The 25,372-nt window shown below is 42.8% G+C and overlaps 1 protein-coding gene across 1 annotated transcript in view; it reads left to right on the top strand.

The window, feature by feature from the left end:
- PI15 (peptidase inhibitor 15) overlaps positions 1-22,525 on the top strand; it is a 34,638-nt gene extending 12,113 nt beyond the window's left edge. Inside the window, exons 3-6 of the mRNA XM_034763152.1 lie at positions 17,098-17,216; positions 17,995-18,127; positions 18,289-18,404; positions 21,411-22,525. Of these exons, the coding sequence (XP_034619043.1) occupies positions 17,098-17,216; positions 17,995-18,127; positions 18,289-18,404; positions 21,411-21,546 (504 nt within the window). The 3' untranslated portion in view covers positions 21,547-22,525. The remainder of the gene's footprint in view (positions 1-17,097; positions 17,217-17,994; positions 18,128-18,288; positions 18,405-21,410) is intronic.
- The last annotated feature ends 2,847 nt before the right edge of the window (positions 22,526-25,372 follow it).

Below are 25,372 nucleotides of genomic sequence, written 5' to 3' on the forward strand. Positions count from 1 at the left end.
TGTTGACTGAAAACTAATCAAAAGAAACACAGTATTTTAGGGGTGGTCTCATCAATACCATAAAAAGAGGGCCTTACTGCTTCCCTGCTCTGATAAGATACTTCTGCATACACAGCCTGAAATTGTATACACATTTCTCTTTTGCCATCCAGACCGAAAGTTAGGCTGTGATCCTGTTTATATGGAACGCTCATTGAAGTCTGCAGGAGTTACATATATGGATGGCTTCCAGAGACAGGCCTTTTGTTTGCTGAATACAATCAGACTTTGCTTCTTTCTTTCTTTCTTTCTTTCTTAAGTATCTTGGTTCTTTGAATAAATATGTTTTGGATTACATTTTATCAGATGCATTCGTCTGAGGAGAATATAATCTTGGGATTTCTTGTCTATATTTTCAACCTTTCCAAATCCCTTGATTTATTTATTTTTTTGTCCTGCTTCATGTTTGCAACATCTCCCCATTTAGTGTCAGCTGCAGCTACACTCTTTGTTCTCTATGCCAAGTCACATGCTGAATAAAACTAGCCTAAGCACTAATCACTGCAGTACATCACTGGACACATTTGTCCATCTCCAAATGGAAAAAGCATTGTAATTTATCATTATCCTTTGCCAGTTTACAATCCATTTGATAGTGCTCATATATAATCCCTATTTAAAGTCTAGTATTAGATAGAAAACTATAGAGACCATGTTGTCACCATGCCTCAGTGGGTCACGACTGAGAATACCAAATTCAGGACAGCCTGGTAAGAAATAGGGCAGACACACCCCAAACTGGTGGTTATTCTATCATTAGAGTTTACCAAATCGGTAACATAAATGAGCTTCTGTATCACCACACTAGTTAACAAGAAGCCAAAAACATAGCCCCCGTATGCATTCAAGCCTTTGGCTCACCATCTAGACACTTGGACTTTATGATGAGTGGTTACTGAAAACCAGTTTAATCAGAATTGGGGTCCTTCAAATCCCAAGGGATCAGCCACTTAGCCAGGTCAATACATAACTCAGATCTTACCTAATAATCATGTTGATGCCAGCCCTTCAGTAACTAAAATCTAAAGGTTTAATAATAAAAGGAGAGAGTTATAAATGGTTAATAGATTATATATATACAAATAATTGTAAAGTCCTTGTACCAAGTTTGTAGCAGTAATGGAATAAACTGCTAGACTCTGGAATCACTCAAACAAATTGGGGGTCATCAGTCCTTGTTTAGAGCTTCCTTGTTAGAAATCCAGTCCAGAGAAATGAAGCATGAAATGAAGACAAAATGGAGATGTCTCAGTTGCCTTTTTATATCCTCTGCCATGTGCATGGAAATTTACTATCCCAAAGCCCACAGACCCTGTTTGTGGAAACTTACTGTCCCAAGATGGAGTCCAGGGTCACATGAGCATATCACATGTCCTTACATGACTTGCTGACTCACAGGGTTGGCCATTGGCCCCTCGGTGCCTGAGGCATCCTCAGGGAGAGCTATATGGGCAAAATGAAATTTTTTCTGTGGCCCATTGTTAGAGTGAAGTGTCCTTAATAGGCCATCCACATATAGCTGTCTAGCCTTGATGTAAATCTATTTGAGAAGTGTCACCCCGTAACAAACACATTTGGGATACAAATACATAGTTAATATTCATAACTTTAAATACAAAGATGCTACATGGATTTAACCAGGATAATTATACCTGATAGACTGTAACTTTTCCATTGACACCTTACATGATATACCTTGCATAAGAGTTGTTGCAATTGTATAACAGTGGTGGCAGCAATGATACAAATGGTCATTTTCAATCATACAGCATCACACATGTTGAGAACAATTTTTAGGAAAAGACCTTTTATCTCGGGAAACTGCAAAATATGGCTTAAGAATATACACTTCAGGTTACTAATGCTACTTCGACAAGAGCTGTAACTCCTTTGCAGTTCAGTTAGGATCATTTGAGGAGTGGGGAGGATTTCAATACAATGATCCAGTGAGTTCTGGCAGGTGCCTATTTCTGATGGAAGGAAGGTGAATACCTCCACACCCATAACATTTCTAGAGAATTAGGCATCTAGAGATGGAGAGAGAAGGCAGTTTGCTTTGGTGGGAGTTTGCATGATTAATGAATGAGTAAGCCCCTCAAAATTTGATCCATTGTGTATACAAATCTTTTCCACTCTTCCCTTTTTCTTTCGATGCTGAGTTCCCTTTGCATGATCAGTACTAATTCCTGATTGACCATCATTATAATGTTCATTATTTTTTATACTTCTATTGCATAGAATCATAGAATATCAGAGTTGGAAGGGACCTCAAGAGGTCATCTAGTCCAACCCCCTGCTCAAAGCAGGACCAATTCCCAGCTAAATCATCCCAGCCGGGCTTTGTCAAGCCGGGCCTTAAAAACCTCCAAGGAAGGAGACTCCACCACCTCCCTAGGTAACGCATTCCAGTGTTTCACCACCCTCCTAGTGAAATAGTTTTTCCTGATATCCAACCTGGACCTCCCCCACTGCAACTTGAGACCATTGCTCCTTGTTCTGTCATCTGCCACCACTGAGAACAGCCGAGCTCCATCCTCTTTGGAACCCCCCTTCAGGTAGTTGAAGGCTGCTATCAAATCCCCCCTCATTCTTCTCTTCTGGAGACTAAACAATCCCAGTTCTCTCAGCCTCTCCTCATAAGTCATGTGCTCCAGACCCCTAATCATTTTTGTTGCCCTCCGCTGGACTCTTTCCAATTTTTCCACATCCTTCTTGTAGTGTGGGGCCCAAAACTGGACACAGTATTCCAGATGAGGCCTCACCAATGTCGAATAAAGGGGAACGATCACGTTCCTCGATCTGCTGGCAATGCCCCTACTTATACAGCCCAAAATGCCGTTAGCCTTCTTGGCAACAAGAGCACACTGTTGACTCATATCCAGCTTCTCGTCCACTGTGACCCCTAGGTCCTTTTCAGCAGAACTGCTACCTAGCCATTCGGTCCCTAGTCTGTAGCAGTGCATGGGATTCTTCCGTCCTAAGTGCAGGACTCTGCACTTGTCCTTGTTGAACCTCATCAGGTTTTTTTCTGCCCAATCCTCTAATTTGTCTAGGTCCCTCTGTATCCGATCCCTACCCTCTAGTGTATCTACCACGCCTCCTAGTTTAGTGTCATCTGCAAACTTGCTGAGAGTGCAGTCCACACCATCCTCCAGATCATTAATAAAGATATTAAACAAAACCGGCCCCAGGACCGACCCTTGGGGCACTCCACTTGAAACCGGCTGCCAACTAGACATGGAGCCATTGATCACTACCCGTTGAGCCCGACGATCTAGCCAGCTTTCTATCCACCTTACAGTCCATTCATCCAGCCCATACTTCTTTAACTTGGTGGCAAGAATACTGTGGGAGACCGTATCAAAAGCTTTGCTAAAGTCAAGAAATAACACATCCACTGCTTTCCCCTCATCCACAGAGCCAGTTATCTCATCATAGAAGGCAATTAGGTTAGTCAGGCACGACTTCCCCTTCGTGAATCCATGCTGACTGTTCCTGATCACTTTCCTCTCCTCTAAATGTTTCATAATTGATTCCTTGAGGACCTGCTCCATGATTTTTCCAGGGACTGAGGTGAGGCTGACTGGCCTGTAGTTCCCCGGATCCTCCTTCTTCCCTTTTTTAAAGATGGGCACTACATTAGCCTTTTTCCAGTCATCTGGGACCTCCCCCGATCGCCATGAGTTTTCAAAAATAATGGCTAATGGCTCTGCAATCTCACCCGCCAACTCTTTTAGCACCCTCGGATGCAGCGCATCCGGCCCCATGGACTTGTGCACGTCCAGTTTTTCTAAATAGTCCCGAACCACTTCTTTCTCCACAGAGGGTTGGTCACCTTCTCCCCATGCTGTACTGCCCAGTGCAGCAATCTGGGAGCTGACCTTGTGTGTGAAGACAGAGGCAAAAAAATCATTGAGTACATTCGCTTTTTCCACATCCTCTGTCACTAGGTTGCCTCCCTCATTCAGTAAGGGGCCCACACTTTCCTTGATTTTCTTCTTGTTGCTAACATACCTGAAGAAACCCTTCTTGTTACTCTTAACATCTCTTGCTAACTGCAACTCCAAGTGTGATTTGGCCTTCCTGATTTCACTCCTGCACGCCTGAGCAATATTTTTATACTCCTCCCTGGTCATTTGTCCAATCTTCCACTTCTTATAAGCCTCTTTTTTGCATTTAAGATCAGCAAGGATTTCACTGTTTAGCCAAGCTGGTCGCCTGCCATATTTACTATTCTTTCTACACATTGGGATGGTTTGTTCCTGCAACCTCAATAAGGATTCTTTAAAATACAGCCAGCTCTCCTGGACCCCTTTGCCCTTCATGTTATTCTCCCAGGGGATCCTGCCCATCTGTTCCCTGAGGGAGTCAAAGTCTGCTTTTCTGAAGTCCAGGGTCCGTATTCTGCTGCTCTCCTTTCTTCCTTGTGTCAGGATCCTGAACTCGACCATCTCATGGTCACTGCCTCCCAGGTTCCCATCCACTTTTGCTTCCCCTACTAGTTCTTCCCTGTTTGTGAGCAGCAGGTCAAGAAAAGCTTTGCCCCTAGTTGGTTCCTCCAGCACTTGCACCAGGAAATTGTCCCCTACACTTTCCAAAAATTTCCTGGATTGCCTGTGCACCGCTGTATTGCTCTCCCAGCAGATATCAGGGTGATTAAAGTCTCCCATGAGAACCAGGGCCTGCGATCTAGCAATTTCTGCTAGTTGCCAGAAGAAAGCCTCGTCCACCTCATCCCCCTGGTCTGGTGGTCTATAGCAGACTCCAACCACAACATCACCCTTGTTGCTCCCACTTCTCAACTTTATCCAGAGACTCTCAGGTTTTTCTGCAGTATCATACCGGAGCTCTGAGCAGTCATACTCCTCTCTTACATACAACGCAACTCCCCCACCTTTTCTGCCATGCCTGTCCTTCCTGAACAGTTTATATCCATCCATGACAGTACTCCAGTCATGTGAGTTGTCCCACCAAGTCTCTGTTATTCCAATCACATCATAGTTCCCTGACTGTGCCAGGACTTCCAGTTCTCCCTGCTTGTTTCTCAGGCTTCTTGCATTTGTGTATAGGCACTTAAGATAACTCAATGATCGTCCCTCTTTCTCAGCATGAGACAGGAGTCCTCCCCTCTTGCGCTCTCCTGCTTGTGCTTCCTCCCAGGTTCCCATTTCCCCACTTACCTCAGGGCTTTGGTCTCCTTCCCCCGGTGAACCTAGTTTAAAGCCCTCCTCACTAGGTTAGCCAGCCTGCTGGCAAAGATGCTCTTCCCTCTCTTCGTTAGGTGGAGCCCGTCTCTGCCTAGCACTCCTTTTTCTTGGAACACCATCCCATGGTCGAAGAATCCAAAGCCTTCTCTCCGACACCACCTGCGTAGCCATTCGTTGACTTCCACGATTCGACGGTCTCTACCCCGGCCTTTTCCTTGCACAGGGAGGATGGACGAGAACACCACTTGCGCCTCAAACTCCTTTATCCTTCTTCCCAGAGCCACGTAGTCTGCAGTCTATGCATCCGAAGAAGTGAGGTTTTTACTCACGAAAGCTTATGCCCAAATAAATCTGTTAGTCTTTAAGGTGCCACCAGACTCTTTGTTGTTTTTGTAGTCTGCAGTGATCCACTCAAGGTCATTCTTGGCAGTATCATTGGTGCCCACGTGGAGAAGCAGGAAGGAGTAGCGATCCGAGGGCTTGATGAGTCTCGGCAGTCTCTCCGTCACATCGTGTATCCTAGCTCCTGGCAAGCAGCAGACCTCTCGGTTTTCCCGGTCGGGGCAGCAGATAGATGACTCAGTCCCCCTGAGGAGGGAGTCCCCGACCACCACCACCTTCCTCCTCCTCTTGGGAGTGGTGGTCATGGAACCCCCATCCCTAGGACAGTGCATCTTTTGCCTTCCAATCGGTGGAGTCTCCTTCTGCTCCCTTCCCTCAAATGGGTCATCTAGTCCTCTCTCCGCATTAGTACCTGTAGAGAGAACATGGAAACGATTCCTCACCTGTATCTCCATTGCTGGTGCATGGACGCTCCTCTTTCTTCTTCTGGAGGTCACATGCTGCCAAACCTCCTCATGTGGTAAGGGCATGTGCCCTTACTCTTCTTTTTCTCTTACTAACTAATCCTATTCTTTTAAATCTCTTATAAGGAAATTGCTTCTCCATGCTATTAGTCATTATAATGGCCATCAGATTTTTTTTTTTTCTATTTCTTTGTCTTGTTTGGGATGGCTGACCCTAAAGGAATGCAGTTTTCAAGGGCAGAGTCAACTTTTGTCATTATAATATTTTTTTCTAACCCCTTATCAGATGATTAAAGTAGATCCTGGGGCCCATGGGATTGGCTATTATCAGCTCTTAGTTTATTGCATCGTCTTACGATGATAGGATATAGCAAGAAGAGAATGGGAACAAGAGCAAATGTGTGTATAAAACAATATCATGCTCACAAACAAACGTGTGTATGTGTGTGTGTATGCACATGTGTGAATCTGTGTAGAGACACATTCCTTGTGCTTCTCCCCCCATTCCCATAAATGCCGCTCACTTAGACTTGACCAGCATGGAAAATATATATTGAGACAAAAATAAAGAGACGTGCAGGCTTCAGGTTATTCTTCCTCAGAAAAGTTTGAAGTAATGATATAATTTTCTATATTATAGAAGATTGTATGTCATTATGAGATAATACATACTGCAGTAGACATATTTTTTGGATAAATTGTCTGCCTTTGCCTCTAGAGGGTATCAGGATCTGGTGGCAAGGTCTTTGAGGGAGTGGGGGCCAGCAAGGGGACAGTGCTTCTGTAAGGAAAGTTGGATAGGGAATTTGCTGGTAGGACATCTCTTCTTCTCCCCTTGGTGCTGTTTCTACATCTATTGGTGGTAAAGTCTGGGAGCCTCAGAAATGCCTCAACCAGGATCCAGTTTCTCCTGATGCTCCCAGTTCCGACTTCCCTGATGAGTCCTTACCTCACAGGCTTAGATGAGGGGGAGATCTGTATGAGTAGCACTCTCCCAATTAGGGAGGAGCATGGGGAGCTGTGCTTATTTTTATTTTAATCCCTGCTCATATTACTATCTTGTCCTCTTATTCCTTCATGCCATCATGCCTCATATCCCCAGAGAGCCCTCATAATGCATTGATCATGCAGAGAAAGGAAACATGGAATGTATGATTATTCTGTATTACAGTAGCTCCTACAAATCCTGAGATTTTTTTTTATTTGGATTCAAACATTCCCAAATGCTGCAGCATTATGCTGATGTATGAGGCCCAGAAAGCAAAACTGAATAGAATGAAGTGAATGGATTAGCTCTGTTTTGTCTGTGGAGTGGAAAAGGTAAACATAGAATTAATGGTGGGGGGAAAATTGAGATTTGTACAGTTTTTAGATTTAATAATCTAAGATGCTATTAGGTAAAATAATTTAATTTTTAAAATTATACGGTGTCAAAATCAGAAGCTAAGTGCTATTTCTGCACAGACACAGTTATGAGGAGAGGCTGAGGGAACTGGTATTGTTTAGTCTGCAGAAGAGAAGAATGAGGGGCGATTTGATAGCTGCTTTCAGCTACCTGAAAGGGGGTTCCAAAGAGGATGGATCTAGACTGTTCTCAGTGGTAGCAGATGACAGAACAAGGAGCAATGGTCTCAAGTTGCAGAGGGGGAGGTTTAGGTTGGATATTAGGAAAAACGTTTTCACTAGGAGGGTAGTGAAGCACTGGAATGGGTTACCTAGGGAGGTGGTGGAATCTCCTTCCTTAGAGGTTTTTAAGGTCAGGCTTGACAAAGCCCTGGCTGGGATGATGTAGTTGGGAATTGGTCCTGCTTTGAGCAGGGGGTTGAACTAAATGACCTCACAAGGTCCCTTCCAACCCTGATATTCTATGATTCTATGATTGTGGGCCCATAGCCAGGATCACATGGGAATGGGCACCCCCCCCCCCCCATCCCCACCACACACACACACACCGTACAGTGCTTCTGGCAAAGACAGCTCATGGCAAAAGCATGATTATCACTAGCAATGAAGGGTGTTTATGGAGTTTCACATACATGACTGAACTCCCCTCTGTGGTTGCTCACCAGGAAGCTGTGTTTAGACCCATGTGCCGGAGCCATGTACTTCTGAGCTCCCCTACGTCTGGGCAGGATCTAGCCACAGTCTCTGACTATGGCCTCTTGGCATACTTCCTGGCCACAGACTCTCCATCTGCTACCACTTTTAGGGAACAGGACTCTTCAGTCCAACTGCCCTGGGCTCCTAGGACAAATGCTGACCTCCCTCCCAAGATGCCCAAGTTGTTCAAGAACACTCTCCCCAGAGCTCCACCCTCATGAGTACTTCAGTTTATAGTTTAGCCCTTCAGGGACATGTGAGGGTTGAACCAAGTAGCACACAGACTTTGCAGAATTTCTAAAGCAATCACACTTTACTCAAGGACAAAGTACAAGAGATGCACTGATCTAGGCAAAATAATTAACACCTGTACACAATTCTCTCCCTGTGAGTCCTCACCACTCTTAAGTTTCTTGGGTTTTGGTCACTGCTTTGGAGTCCCCCCAAATCTTTCTTTTAGACCGCAGTCCTCTGATTATTACATCTAAAATCTTCACATCCTGGCTATGGACTCGCTAACTTCTGTAACAAGCTGGCACAGATCCAGCACATCAGTCAAAAGTTCCTCTCATTCATTGAGCATGTCCTTTTTTAAAAAAGCAGTTCATAAAACCTTTTGTCTTTGCTCTTTTTTTTTTCTGATGGGGATTTTCCATTGCTCTAACTCCACCTTCTGCAGACAACCTGAGGAACACCAGTTTCCCTTAGGCTAAAGATACCTCATTGTTCTAGGGTGCTTCCATTTGAATGAAAGGCCATTCAAGTTAATGACTCTTAATTGTTCTTGTCAAACCACCCTATCCCTTGTCTCAGAGGGATGTGACACAAACCCTGATAGCAAAAGATTGATTCAATATACACTGAGACATTTATTGATACAGCAATTTCATAAAATCAATTAGCATTCATAAATTTTACATTGCCAAGATTCTGAAATCTTCACATGCAGTCACAGATCTGAGCTAGAACTATAGTACCATTTTATTCCAGGACAACCCCATTACTGCAGCTCAGGGGACATAGGACTGTGAACTCAGCAAGTTTTGAAGGTTCACCTTGGAGGGTGCCTTTTTGGAGGTATCTTTGTTGTAATTTTGTCCACTACTAAGCTTCAAAAGCTTGGCCTTTAAATTGTTCCTTATGTAACCCTCCTTTCCCCCCTTCCTCTACCCACCCCCACATTCCTTCCCAGGTTACCCAGGAGCAGGCAACCCTCACCTGTTGCCAGAGGTGACACATAACTGTGGATGGAAGGGGGCACAACTGAAAGATTCTGGGAGGGGACACATGACTGCCCCACATATTACCTCTGCATCCACCCCCCTGACTGACCACAGCGGACGGTCTGTAAAGCAGGCAGTGGGAAGCAGCAGGGAAGGAGAAGCAGTCCCATGTAGCAGGGGGCAGGGGAGCTCAGCCAGTCACCCTGCTGCTTCCTCCCTCCCTGCGTTGTACAGACACATGGTGAGTGCCGCTGCCAGGAGGAATCACTGCCTCCTTGCTGCTGGGATCCCAGTGAGAGGCGGCCTGAGAAATCTGGAGGGGCGGGCATGTGACCCCATGTGACTCCCCCCACATCGCCTCTGCCAGTTTCCTGGTCACCTTACATCATTAAGGATAATGGAAACCCTGGGGGTCCCAGATGAGATGGGGAATTAGGTGGGAATCCTCTAGTCACCCACAGACTCATAGACTTTAAGGCCAGAAGGGACCATCATGATCCTATAGTCTGATGCCCTGCACATCGCTTGATACAGAACCTCACCCACCCCTCTGCATTATTCCTCTAATTCCCATGAATACTGATAGCTGGCAGTGCCTCGCCCTGGACAGGCACAGTATACACCTATGGGTATACCTTGGTTGCCTCCAGGTACACAAATATAAATAATGGCTCTTATGCAGATAATAAACACCCAGAATAAAACCAAAACAATTTTACTTTAAAGTTATCCTAGCAACATACAATACAAAATGCAACAGATTCATATAGACTTGTGTGATATCTATACTAAAACAGTAGTGGTGTGTAGCTCAGCTAAAGGCAGCAGCTTTCAACAGCAAGTTGCAACATAAACCTCACTGCCACTCTTGGCATTATACACAGATCCACCCCATCCCTGACTACGCACTCTTCCTTAAGTTTACAGACCTGAGCCCTCTCTTGTGTTGGTGCAGTGGCTGAACAGGCGTTCAAGCTGGCACTTTGTAAGTCCAGCAAAGGCAGTCCAGGTGAAACAAGGAGTGAGGCACTTTTGTATTGTGACCAGCTTTGGTTGCACAGTGGTAGGTGGCGTAACAGTTGTTATTTTAGAGAGCAATACCCCAGGGGTAACATGTTCTTTACTCAATGATCTGTAAACCAGATTCAGATCTTCTGCACAACCAACAGTCTTCAGCTTCTGCCCTCAATGCCTAGCTGTAGAGACAGAGTCCATGAGCAAGGGCTCAGCATTAACAAGTTGTCAGCTGTAGTGTAGTCTTAGAGTATGTCTACACTATGGGATTAATCCGAATTTATATAATTCAAATTTGGGAAACAGATTGTATAAAGTCGAATGTATGCGGCCACACTAAGCACATTAATTCGGCGGTGTGCGTCCATGTTCTGGGGCTAGCGTCGATTTCTGGAGCGTTGCACTGTGGGTAGCTATCCCATAGCTATCCCATAGTTCCCGCAGTCTCCCCCGTCCATTGGAATTCTGGGTTGAGATCCCAGTGCCTGATGGGACAAAAAACATTGTCGCAGGTGGTTCTGGGTACAGCCTCACCCCTCCCTCCCTCCCTGCATGAAAGCAACGGACGGCAGACAACCATTTTGCGCCTGTTTTCCTGGGTGAACATACCACGGCAAGCATGGAGCCTGCTCAGCTCAAGACAGCAGTCATGAACATTGTAAACACCTCACGCGTTCTCATGGAGTTTATGCTGAGCCAGGACCAGAAAAACGAGGCGAGGAGGCAGCGGTGGCGGCAGCGCAGCGACAAGCGTGATGAGGACATGGACATGGACATGGACACAGAATTCTGTCAAACTGCGGGCCCCGGTGCTTTGGAGATCATGTTGTTAATGGGGCAGGTTTTTTCAAAAGTTTTTGCATTTCGTCTTTTTGAACGAAGTTTTGCTAGCACTGAATCCTCTCCCCATATAGCGATCAGATCCAGTACCTCCCGTACGGTCCATGCTGGTGCTCTTTTTCGATTATCGGCCTGCATGGTTACCTGTGCTGATGAGCTATCTGTGGTCACCTGTGCGCTCCACGCTGGGCAAACAGGAAATGAAATTCACATGTTTGCGGGGCTTTTCCTGTCTACCTGGCCAGTGCATCCGAGTTCAGATTACTGTCCAGAGCGGTCACAATGGTGCACTGTGGGATAGCTCCCGGAGGCCAATACCATCGAATTGCGGCCACACTAACCCTAATTGGTTAAATGATAAAATCGATTTTGGCGCTACTCCACTCGTCGGGGTGGAGTACAGAAATCAATTTAAAGAGCCCTTTATTTCGAATTAAATGGCTTCGTTGTGTGGATGGGTGCAGGGTTAATTCGATTTAACGCTGCTAAATCCGAATTAAAGTCGTAGTGTAGACCAGGCCTTAGCCCTGGTCATGTGTCCAAAGGGAAGAAGCAGCTGTCTGTGACAGTTCCTTACTCACAAAATGGAGGCTGCTGACCCCCTGAAATAGTCTCTGACCGAGGAAGCTTTGTCTAGTCCCAGAGAGCATCCAGGGAGTGCATCATGGGACTTGCAATCCTTCAAAGTCAGCATACAGTATCTAGAGGTTTGTCTAATCAGGATATCTGTGAAAGGATTCAGAGGCTTCTCAGACAGGTGTGCCTACACTTACATAGTTCATTGGCTTTTATTTGTCCACTTGGAATTTAATTTGCTAGTTACCCAAATATAATTTAATTTTGGTTAGGTCTTTTTGAAATTGCTCAGATCCTTCTCTAGTCTAATCCAAATGTCATCAAAAAATGTTACATTCTTGTGGCTCCCTGGAGCATCTACCTAAAATTGTCTATTTACTTTCTTACTACTCTTAGGGTATGTCTACACTACGAAATTGGGTTGAATTTATAGAAGTTGATTTTTAGGAAGCAGTTTTATACAGTCTATTGTGTGTGTCCCCACTAAGCATATTAAGTAGCATTAAGTCATCAGAGTGCGTCCACAGTACCTAGGCTAGTTTCGACTTTCGGAGCATTGCACTGTGGGTAGCTATCCTACAGTTCCCGCAGTCTCCGCCACCCATTGGAATTCTGGGTTACGCTCCCATTGCCTGATGGGGCAAAAACATTGTCACGGGTGGTTTTGTGTACATATCGTCAGTCACCCCTCCCTCTGTGAGAGCAACGGCAGACAATCGTTTCGTGCCTTTTTTCTGCGCAGACCCCATACCACAGCAAGCGTGCGGCCCGCTCAGCTCAGCCGCTGCTGTTGTGTTCTGGGTGCTGCTGGCAGCAGATGGTACAATAGGGCTGCAAACCATCATCACGCTTCCGCTGCCACTCTGCTCTCCTGCAGACGCCATACCACAGCAAGCATGGAGCTCGCTCAGATCACCGTGGCAGTTCTGAGCACTGTAAACACCTCGCGCATTATCCTGCAGTATATGCAGCACTAGAACCTGCAAAAGCAGGTGAGGAGGCGACAGCAGCGTGGTGACGAGAGTGATGAGGACATGGACACAGACTTCTCTCAAAGCACGGGCCCTGGCAATTTGGACATTATGGTGATAATGGGGCAGGTTCATGCCGTGGAACGCTGATTCTGGGCCCAGGAAACAAACACAGACTGGTGGGACTGCATAGTGTTGCAGGTCTGGGACGATTCCCTGTGGCTGCAAAACTTTTGCATGCATAAGGGCATTTTCATGGAACTTTGTGACTTGCTTTCCCATGCCCTGAAGTGCAAGAATACCAAGATGAGAGCAGCCCTCACAGTTCACAAGCGAGTGGCGATAGCCCTGAAGCTTGCAATGCCAGACAGCTACCGGTCAATTGGGAATCAATTTGGAGTAGGCAAATCTACTGTGGGGGCTGCTGTGATCCAAGTTGCCAGGGCAATCACTGAGCTGCTGCTATCAAGGGTCATGACTCTGGGAAATGTGCAGGTCATAGTGGATGGCTTTGCTGCAATGGAATTCCCTAACTATGGTGGGGCAATAGACAGAATGCATATCCCTATCTTGGGACTGGAGCATCAAGGCAGCCAGTACATAAACCGAAAGGGGTACTTTTCTTTGGTGCTGCAAGCACTGGTGGATCACAAGGGACATTTCACCAACATCAACGTGGGCTGGCCGGGAAAGGTACATGAAGCTTGCATCTTCGGGAATTCTGGTCTGTCTGAATGGCTGCAGCAAGGGACTTACTTTCCAGACCAGAAAATAACCACTGGGGATGTTGAAATGCCTATAGTTATCCTTGGGGACCCAGCCTACCCCTAATGTCATGGCTCATGAAGCCATACACAGGCACCCTGGACAGTAGGCAGGAGCTGTTCAACTATAGGCTGAGCAAGTGCAGAATGGTGGTAGAATGTGCATTTGGATGTTTAAAAGCACGCTGGCACAGTTTACTGACTCAGATAGACCTCAGCCCAACCAATATTCCCATTGTTATTACTGCTTGCTGTGTGCTCCACAATATCTGTGAGAGTAAGGGGGAAACGTTTATGGTGGGGTGGAAGGTTGAGGCTAATTGCCTGGCTGCTACTTACATGCAGCCCGACACCAGGGTGGTTAGAAGAGCACAGCAGGGCGTGCTGCGCATCAGAGAAGCTTTGAAAACCAGTTTCATGACTGGCCAAGCTACAGCGTGAAAGTTCTGTTTCAGAGTAGCAGCCGTGTTAGTCTGTATCCGCAAAAAGAACAGGAGTACTTGTCTGGTGGCACCTTAAAGACTAACTTCTTCGGAAGTGAGGTTTTTACTCACGAAAGCTTATGCCCAAATAAATCTGTTAGTCTTTAAGGTGCCACCAGACTCTTTGTTGTTTTTGTAGATAGAGACTAACACGGCTACCCCCTGATACAGGAGTACTTGTGGCACTTTAGAGACTAACAAATTTATTAGAGCATAAGCTTTCGTGGACTACAGCCCACTTCTTCGGACTCATATAGAGTGAAACATATATTGAGGAGATATATATACACACATACAGAGAGCATGAACAGGTGGGAGTTGTCTTACCAACTCTGAGAGGCCAATTAAGTAAGAGGAAAAAAACTTTTGAAGTGATAATCAAGCTAGCCCAGTACAGACAGTTTGATAAGAAGTGTGAGAATACTTACAAAGGGAGATAGATTCAATGTTTGTAATGGCTCAGCCATTCCCAGTCCTTATTCAATCCTGAGTTGATTGTATCTAGTTTGCATATCAATTCCAGCTCAGCAGTCTCTCGTTGGAATCTGTTTTTGAAGTTTTTCTGTTGTAAAATAGCCACCCGCAGGTCTGTCATTGAATGGCCAGACAGGTTAAAGTGTTCTCCCACTGGTTTTTGAGTATTATGATTCCTGATGTCAGATTTGTGTCCATTAATTCTTTTGCGGAGAGACTGTCCGGTTTGGCCAATGTACATGGCAGAGGGGCATTGCTGGCACATGATGGCATATATCACATTGGTAGATGTGCAGGTGAATGAGCCCCTGATGGTATGGCTGATGTGATTAGGTCCTATGATGATGTCACTTGAATAGATATGTGGACAGAGTTGGCATCGGGCTTTGTTACAAGGATAGGTTCCTGGGTCAGTGTTTTTGTTCAGTGATGTGTGGTTGCTGGTGAGTATTTGCTTTAGGTTGGGGGGTTGTCTGTAAGCGAGGACAGGTCTGTCTCCCAAGATCTGTGAGAGTAAAGGATCATCTCTGAGGATAAGTTGTAGATCTCTGATGATGCGCTGGAGAGGTTTTAGTTGGGGGCTGAAGGTGACAGCTAGTGGTGTTCTGTTATTTTCTTTGTTGGGCCTGTCTTGTAGGAGGTGACTTCTAGGTACTCGTCTGGCTCTGTCAATCTGTTTTTTCTGTTTGTTTCTCTTTGATGAAAACCCACCCCCTTGGTTCACTCTACTTCCCCGTAAGCCAACCGCCCTCCCCTTCCCCCTTCGATGACCACTTGCAGAGGCAATAAAGTCAGTGTTGTTTCAAATTCATGCATTCTTTATTAATTAGTCACAGAAATAGGGGATAACTGCCAAGGTAGCGCGGGAGGGGTGGTGGAGGAGGGAAGCACCGGGTGGGGTGGTGGAGGAGGGGAGGACACAACCAGTTTTAATCCATGATGGGACTTTACTTCTTCTGGTGGCTACTAGAGTTCCTCAAAAGGCTCTTTCCTCAAATGCACTTTGAAATTCTAAATGAACTTAAACTATCAATGCCTTCTCCTGCATCTCATATTTGATTACACTGAAAGAGGGCACCTTTGAGTCACTCCATAATCCTAACTTCAATGGTTTTTCTCAACTATTTTTCTAGTACTGAGATAATTCTCACTGGTCTGTAATTCCCAGAATCAATCACAGCTCATTAGCTCATTGTCAAGATATGGGCATTATGTGCCAAATTGTCCTCTATGATGTTTATCCCCAATTGTCCATCTTACATCATATGTGACAAAGTATATATTCCGTTCTCCAGCCTCACTGGATGTTTTTGGTTTGCTTTTGTTTTTAAATATATATTTTTGGCCTGGATAAAATATTTATCTGGATTGTTTGGGGATTTTTTGCGTTTCTATTTGCTGTTTGTTAAAGCTGGCCTGGACCAAAAGCCTGAACTGGAATACCCTGAACTTTGAGACATTATGAACATGCATCCAAGTCTGGAGCTAGACTTTGTTACTTGAGCATAACTTTATTTTTTAAATATATTGGGATTTGCACATATTCTATGATATCAGTAAAATGCTCATTACTAGAGGCATTACCCTGAATATGTGTTCATTCTGTAAGAGATTATTGATTGCTGCTATTTATATTATTTGACTGACACATTCCTCTGTTTATAACTGTTTGCAGGGTTGAGTCTAGCCACAAACCAAGGATCTAGGTGAACAAATGAGATACAAGCAGGAGACACTATTTAACTTCTGAAGGGAAAAAATCCCCCTTTAATGCAAATATCCCTAGTAATAAAGAACTGTGTGCTGGATCATTTGTTCTCACAGTAAAACTCATGGAAGAAAACTTAGGGGGAGGAAATCACTAAAACATCCCACAGAATTGTTTGCTGATTATTTCACTGGGAAACAGCATTTGATCCCCTGTGGGATGAGCTATGGAAGCACATGCTCAGTGTGGATCCTGGAGGAGGGGTCCCTAGGACACCCTCTACCTCCACTCTGGCCCTTCGCTTTCCTGAAACGTGGCTTCAAAGAAGCCAGACTGGTTATTCCACCTACTATGTGTAGGGGGTTTCATGGAATATGTTATATCATCTGAGGTTGCATTATCCTTTCTAGAATGTTCCACAGGACAATGTGTGTCTTCTTAGCCCTGCTTCCCAACAATTCACAGGATCCCCACTGCCCACTCTGGACTCTATCCAATACAGAGAGCCCCCAAAGACTCCTGGAAAGTGGATGGGGAGAATAGTGTCATAGGAGGACCCTTCCATACAGGATGGGGCACAGCTGCATACTCGGGGTGCTGGACTTTGGTGGTGTATCCTGGCCCTCTGATAGATCTGACAAGTCCCCATACATGCTGTAGCCATGTTCTTGTGGATGCTGGAGATCTCTGACTGTATTTTATTTTTTGTAAGACACACAACATATTTTTTCATGGGAACCACAGATTTAACATCAAGTATTATACAAATTTTCTTCAAGTGTTGAGCTATTGATCTGATATGTTATATTGACCTGATCATTTCATATCATATCTGCATCTTGCATTTGTCTACATTTTTCAGTACCATTGCTAAGGACTTTTTACTTTGTCAGGTTTGGGATGAAACTCTTGCCAAGTCTGCAGAGGCTTGGGCTGCAACATGCATTTGGGACCATGGACCTTCCTACTTACTGAGATTCTTGGGCCAAAACCTGTCTGTAAGAACTGGAAGGTAGGTAGCTGTCATTTTGTAAAACCTTTTGTTTTATAAAAAAATTGAGGGCCATATCCTCAGCCGGTGTCAATTTCCAATCCGACAGCAGGTGTCTACACCAATCTGAACCTTTTAGCTGTGCGATGGCAAGAACTCAATTTGTTTACAGCTTATAAAGATTTTCATTCCATTCAGGAATATGAGAATTAATCATTGGTAAATATTACTGTAACCAAGGATTTCAGGTCTCCACATAATGGCAGTTTGTGAATGGACTGTACTATGGATGCCAAGCCAAATGTTCTAACATAACAAGCAGGGCCGGCTCAGGATTTTTGCCGCCCCAAGCAAAATCAATATTGGCTGCCCCCCCGCCCCGTTTTTTTCTTACCCCACCCCCTGAGCCCACCTCAACTCTGCCCCTTCCCCAAATCCCCAGCCCTGCCTCCTCCCCCCAGGCTCTCAAGCCTGGGAGGGAGGGTGAGCAGCGGCGCACAAATCAGCTGTTTCGCGTGCCGCGGCCACTCGGGATCTCCCCCTCCCTTCCAGGTTTGAGAGCCTGGGAGGGAGGAGGAGCAGCGGTGCGCAAGCGGCGGCAGCAGCAGAGGTGAGCTAGGGCGGCTGGAGCACATTTTTAGGGGCAGCAGGAGCGGCATTCTGGCGCCGGCCATGACGCCCCAAAAATGTGCCGCCCCAAGCACCAGCTTGTTTTGCTGGTGCCTAGAGCCGGCCCTGATAACAAGTTTTGCAAATGAACTTTCCCTCCCCTACAACCTATGTCTTTAAATTAATCTAGGTATCGATCCATTCTTCAGCTGGTAAAGCCATGGTATGATGAAGTGAAAGACTATGCTTTTCCATATCCTCAGGACTGCAACCCTAGATGCCCTCTGAGATGCTATGGACCCATGTGCACACATTATACACAGGTTATCTGAGTTCCATTCTTCTTTTACCAATCTATAGTTCAAAAGTGGACTTTTCTGTGATGTGATGTGTGTGTGTGTGTGTGTGTGTTTGTGTGTGTGTGTGCAAATAATATTTCTTTTCAATGTTGACTTCACCAAAAGAATAATGATTATTTATTCAGATGGTTTGGGCCACTTCCAATCGTATAGGCTGCGCAGTCCACACATGCCACAATATGAATGTCTGGGGATCTGTTTGGCGACGAGCTGTTTACTTGGTATGCAACTATGCCCCAAAGTGAGTTGCTTTCTTTTCATTCTGTTTACTTTTATACTTCATGCATGTATGGGTTATTTGATAGGACTGTTTACTCCCTTTTTCCAGCTGGCATTCCTGTCATGCTTTTGTGCTGGGCCCGCTTCCTCAAACAAACATAATAATTGGAAATATAAAAATGTACTACTTTTGTATATAAACAAACCACAGGGGAATAACAAGATGTGTATTTAACAAAAGCACATCTCTTTATCTTTTGTTATTGTAATGCTCATCCTTTGCATTACTCTTTTCCCCCACCTTTTTCTCCTCACTCCCTTGCCTTGTTAGGGAATGCAGTTCTGCAATCCATTCTTATGTTGATTTGCACTTACTGACATGAGCTGGCCCACTGTAGACTGGGGCCTTAAATTTCTATAAAGGGCCTTGCATGCCCATGGTGCTGTATAAAACAACCCAAACAAATAATAATGAGTTGTACAAGTTTGATAAACTTTAAATGTCACAGATCCATAAGTGGTAAAGAATAGGGCAGTGAATGAGTGTGAGTAATTTCAGCTGCCATATACATAAGAAGAGAATTTTTAACTGTCTCTTTAAAGAGTTGCAACCCCCAAACAGGTAAATTTTGGTGAAAAAACCTCCAAAGAAGAACCCACTTCTATTTTGGGAGACAGGAAGGCAGGTCCTTTATATTTACTATTACAATTAATATAAAAAGTAGTAGCAAAGGAACTAGAGGGGGATCAGACAGTAAACCCAGATCTGACTCCAATCTCCACACTTTGGGGATGTTTGGACTGATATCCCAATCAGGTTATATCCCAAATATCATAACTTGAGCCTCTCTTTAATAGCAACCCAGGCATTATAATGTATGTATATATGTATCAAACATTACAAAACACAAAGTAATTACAAAATTATTAGGGTATATCATTAATTTCATTCAATTATGGCAAATGAATAAGAGGCATTGTTGAGAACTGCTGAATTATTTGATTAATTATTTGATGCATTATTAACCCTGTAATAATGATATGTTACATTTCGTTTTTTTTGTTCTGAAACTTCTGATTTACTTTGCAGTCTGTAGAAGAAATCCTGAGGTCCCAACTCAGTTTTTACTAGGCCTTTACTCTATCAAAGTTATTAGCTCATTGCCACTACATATGGATGCCAAGGCTTAGAAGAATTTTAAAAAAGGGTTAAACTTTTATGTGGATAATGAGAACATCAATAGTTACACTAGATAAGATAAAAGAGTGTTTTAAACGAGACATGAGCTATCATCCTTCAGAACATAAGCCAACCACTCACTGACTAGAGCTAGGAAGAAACTTCCCCTCTAGGCAGGTTATCCCATAAGCTAAAGGGTTTCTTACATCTTCCTCTGAAGTATTTTGGGTGAATTCCTGGCTCCAGTGAAGTCAGTGGGACCAGTATTTTCATCCCTAGTATTTGGCCCTATCAGATAAAGGATTTGGTTTTACAGGGACCACTATTCTGGTCTAGCATGACAATTCCTATGTCCATGTTTTGATGTCAGTGGAAATTTGTCTGGAAAGAATGAATGAAACTTGGCAAGGACTTCAAGGTCAGGACCTGTATATCTACATATAGGTCTCACTTCACTAATCACTAAGACGTTTGCACCTCTCAGCTACACAACATACCACAGCACTATACAATAGTTGAGGGCAGGAAGTGAAGAACACTGTAACCATTTTAAACTAGAGGGGTTTTAGAGGTGCAGAGTATTCAAATTGGAATCTGCCCAGGATATCAGCGCTATACCTCCTATTAGCTGATGTATACCCTACTATAAACTGGTTGAAAAATATGCCAGATAGTCCACATTGTCTACTTGAGTTTCTGATTTCAGAAACAGTGTTAAGAAGGGTTGTTTAAAAATGTGTGTATGGTTTAGACCTAATTAACTGATATACTTAATCTACAGCTCTATTAATCACTCATGATACAGTGAATGAAGCCAACATTCAACTTGTGGCACTCCCTCTAGATTACAGTATCTGTTATCAAGCTAGCAAATTTCCCTGTTTGTGCAGTCTGCTGTGCCCATTTCGAATAGGAGTAAGAATGAGTAAAGTATTTGAGAGACTCCTACTTTCTTCCAAGACACAACCCAAAGTTAGGCTTTTTGATCCATCTTTATTGGCTGGGAAGGGGGGGAATGAGAAAATGCTTCACAAATAACTGCATTACTCACTGCTGTAGCACATCACACATGTATTAGAAGGTTCTTTTCTTAGTGAAATGCAACATTTAAGTAGAAATCTCATTTTAGCTTTCTCCAGTGACCATCCTGTAAACCCAGAGTCAATAGTAATGGGTCAATCTCTAAAAGTTTAGAGCTTTGTATAAGCATCTGGAAGTCTGGATGCTTACTCAGATGCCTCATTTGAGGCTACCTCACCCCTCATGATTGCCTCTGCAGCCTGCTACCTACGTGTACCCTCGGTCCTCTAGCAGAAACTGGGCACACACAACCTCCAGCCAAATCCCTGGGCCCTCATGAAATCCCAATAGACCCCTGACTTCATCTTTCAGTGAAACTTTCCAGCCATCTCACAGTTCCTGTACTCTTTCTACGTGTCATTGTGACGAGTCCTTCATTTTCCCAGTTCCTTTGAGCAAACCAACATGAGTTCACACTCAATACCCAGCAAAATGGATCCCTGATCAGCTAAACCCTGTAACAAGAGCCTCAAAAGACCCACTCCCATCTTGAAAATAAACATTACAAATATGCAATCAATGAAAGTTTTAAAACTTTGCAACAACACTGTGACACTAATGTCTTATTAACAAGAGCCCTCTGGTTGCTTTCTCTTTCTAGAGAGCAAAGTTGCAAAAGTCATTCCAAAAATAGTGTCTGTCACCAATGCAATATGAAAATATTTTATAAATACATGATAGGCAATACATCACCCAAACTTAGTTTGCACTTATTAAGAGATATGTTTTCTTAAGTTACTAAAAAGGTGTATTACTTTATATTTTCAGGGGCAACTGGATTGGAGAAGCACCGTATAAAGTAGGAGTCCCGTGTTCCGCTTGCCCTCCTAGTTATGGAGCTGCTTGTACTGACAATCTTTGTTTTCCAGGAATAACATCAAACTACTTATATTGGTTTAAATAAGTTAACAGAAGTTTACATTATTTTTAAATAATATGGCTGAGTAACAAAAGCTTGTATATTGAATTTTGCACATATTATATATATATATATATAGTAATAATACCCTTGTTTTCTTTTTATATCCTTTTGCATATTTATCTTTCAGAGTACAGTATAGATTCATTTTTAACTCTTTGGAATTTATAACTATAATTCTCCATTTCAGGCCATGATCATGTAGAGAAGGATAATCTTATATCATCTTAAGAAAGTGTAACTTCCTAAAGAATATGTTCTGTTTGATATTAAAAGAAAATTTAAAAGGGCACTGTCAACTTAAGTCTAAAATGTGACCCTTCCCTTTGAAATTATAGATATAGATAGATAATAGCCACTGGCAACTACATCAGTGCTTTAAAAATGAAAAATGTACAAATGTACAAAAAAAATACCCCCCCTTCCCCACCTACATTGTCCTCATCTTGCAAATGGCTACTCCCATTTGCACTTAGGCTTACTCCTGCATAGTCAATGGGACTCTGAGCAAGAGTAAACATATGTGCAGGAGAAACTCCAGTATTCAGCCTTATGTTAGCTCCCCCATGCACAACAGTGATTAACTTAAGGTATTTCAAGAGTTCCACACATGGCTGCTGCTATCATCAATGATGCCTGTGTGGAGATAGAGAAGTAAAGAATAGGGAGCCATGCTGGCCTTTGTACCACTAAGAAATATGATGGAACTGCAAGTGTTCACCAACCAGACTAAAGCTTTGTCTAATCTAGAAAGTTTTATCACTTTAACTATACTGTATAGTTAACATTGTAGAACCCCATTAATGTGGATGCAGTTATATTGGTATAAAGGCACTCTTTACCAGTATAACTATTCCATATGGGAAGGGGAATAACTATATTGGCATAAGACACCTTTATACAAGTATAACTGGATCCATACTAGGGCTTTTACCTGTTAAATATGTTAGTAAAAAAAAAAAAAAAAAAATCACATCCCTAGCTGAAATAGTGCTACAGGTAAAACTTCCAATCAGGCCTAAGTGTTGCACAATTTTGACTAAAAGGTATCCCAAATAAAAAGTAGAAAGTGAAAAGGGAACTTTTATTTAAAAAAAAGGGGGGGGGGCTTTTAACAGTGTGCAACAAAAAAACAGAATCTGTAAAACAGTTGACAGAGTCCTTTAAACAATATGGTGAAGCTATTTCCTGAAGTATCTTTATAAACCAGCGAAGAAAAATATATTTATTCTCCCCCAAAAAAGCAAACTTCTTGTGGGAGCTAAGTAGAAAATTTATGGAGAAAGGGACTACAGCTGAAACTAGAACACTGTATATATGTATAGATAGCTTGTCCTGAATGGTATCCATAACAGACCAGGGTCCAAATTCTGCCCTCAGATACATGTGTGCAAGTGTCATTGAAGTGACTGAGAGTTGTTCCTTCATATCACAAGGCAGAATTTTGCTCATGATGAACAGGGAATACAAGTGATTAGTTGTTTACAATTTCCCACATTTCCACTCTGCCTGGCACAGATATGTTGGGAGATTTGAATTTCATAAGCTTTGGAAGTTCATGTGCTTCACCAGAATCATATATATATACACATTTTATTTTAAAGCAAAGATGTCGTCTTCCCAAGGCTGTTTAAGAAAGTCTGCCACCAGAGTACACGATAACTTTACTAAAATTACAGATATGGGAATAATTTACATGTAGTCAACCCTATTGCCAAAGAGATCAATTATATGGACTGAATGAGTGCTGTAGTAGTACATGGCAAATGGAATTATCACACTTCAGATATCTATGATTTGACACTAACTCAGAGAAAGTCATTTATTGTACTGTAGCTCTTCAAGTATCTCTCTGGCTGACATTCCTTTGTCTAACATGACAATAATTAGAGAAGTATATAATGCCACTAGGCATGAGAACTTAAAAACAAAACCACATGTGATGTTTCTGTAACTTTTATTTTAGTAACAATTTAAATGTTACAGGTTTTCCTTACTGTTAACAATGGGCTTGAGGTCCTGCAGTCCTCACTTGGTCAAATAGTCCAACTGGGTGAAATTCACCCCTTTGCAGAGGGAAAACACAAGCTCTGTGCAGCACTTAAGGCTCTATTTGAAAGGTTCCGTTTTAAGTGGTATATAGGCCATGTTCTGTAACCCAATGGGAGTTTTTGACTAAGGAATATAGAGGCAAAATGCATTTTTGTTCCACGTGACAGATGTTTTTTGGAGGATGAAGGGGTAAGAGATAAAATTTTACATTTCCTTACATTTGCAAAAAATTATAAAAAATAACAGGCAGAGACTATGTTAACTGAAGTTCTAAACTGCAGAGCCTAAGGATTAGGGTTAATGTTTAATAACTATGCACTTTGTAACTTGCAACTTGTACATTGTGTGGTACACTTTCCAAACAGAACTAGAAATTGTAAATTAATTTATAATTGTGTAATTCAGCTGAAAGTATTATAACGGGTATATATGTTATTGTATCTGTAACTTTTTTTAACTTGGTAATAATAAGCTGATCATTTGGAATATTCTGTTTTCTGTAGATATAAGTAATAGGAAACTTTGCTACTATCAAACAGGGGTGCAGATTTTTTTCAAAACACAGTAATGGTGCTACGGATAATTATATCTGTCATAATCACACTGTAATTTACAGCAGCAGGAAATAATCTGGATATAAGCTATTTCATAAGAGCAGCTTCTGAGAAAACCAGCAGCAAGCATTTAGTTTAACATATTTCATTTAACAGAGAAGGTTACAGCTAACTGGACATTTGACTAACCAAATGCAGTTTACCCTTCAATTTTTTATAAAAGTGCATTATCTATTCAAATCCCTGCAGTTTCTCTCATCAGCTTTCCCTTGAGTTGAATAATTACAATGCCAGCCTATATCTACCTTGATAGCCCGTGTCAGTGCTGCTTGATTGATTACCTGACACAAAATGCTGTTGGAATACAAGTACTGTGCTGAAGACCAAAGGTGTCATATAATATTCCCTCACCATTACAGGGCTATGCTGAGAAAAGAGAAACCCAAAAAAAAACCAAATACCATGGGACTATTCCACCCATTTCACAGGTTTACAAACCTGCACTCTTTTTCCTACAGAGCAGAATAGCAGTGTGCTTTTATAACGGTAGACTGGCCATTGGAAAAATATTCCTTTTGGATACAATATTTTTTGTTCAACTTTAAATATAAAACAGATATTTATAAAACTGTACAAAGAATAAAATAGGGATGAAGAATAACTGTGATTTAAAATAACAGACACTTATAAGAGTTATAGGAGTAAAAAGCTAAAAGGATGCAGCAATGCCATTAAGAACCCAGTGCAGCCCTTCATGTTATAATAACTGCCTGTGATATTTTTGACTCACTGTTACCGTTACTGAGCAAATGGCTAGTAAAGGCTGCCTTTTTGGTGCTAAACTATATATTCTGGTGCTGGAGACATTTTTGCAGAAGACAAGTTTTATTTCTGTTGTTACAATACATGTTCTAGTGCTTGTGAGCCATTTTCAATGGAGCACAGCATCTGTGGGTAGGCCAATGAGTTATTGGCCAAATTCTGCTTTCGGAAGCAAGTACATGGTTCCTGTTGGTTTAAATAAGAGCCTTACATGCATCAAAGAGGAAAATTTAGACTATTCTAAAAAACAAAACAAAAAAGCCTATCCTCATTACACTTTGCACTTAAAGAACTTTCTCATTATTGTCAATAAGTGTCCTCTGTGAAGATTGGGAGGTGGATAAGGCCCCATCAGTAATAATTTCAAATTGCCTATGAACACA

Source organism: Trachemys scripta, chromosome 2 (assembly GCF_013100865.1).
Source record: "Trachemys scripta elegans isolate TJP31775 chromosome 2, CAS_Tse_1.0, whole genome shotgun sequence".
NCBI lineage: Eukaryota > Metazoa > Chordata > Testudines > Emydidae > Trachemys > Trachemys scripta.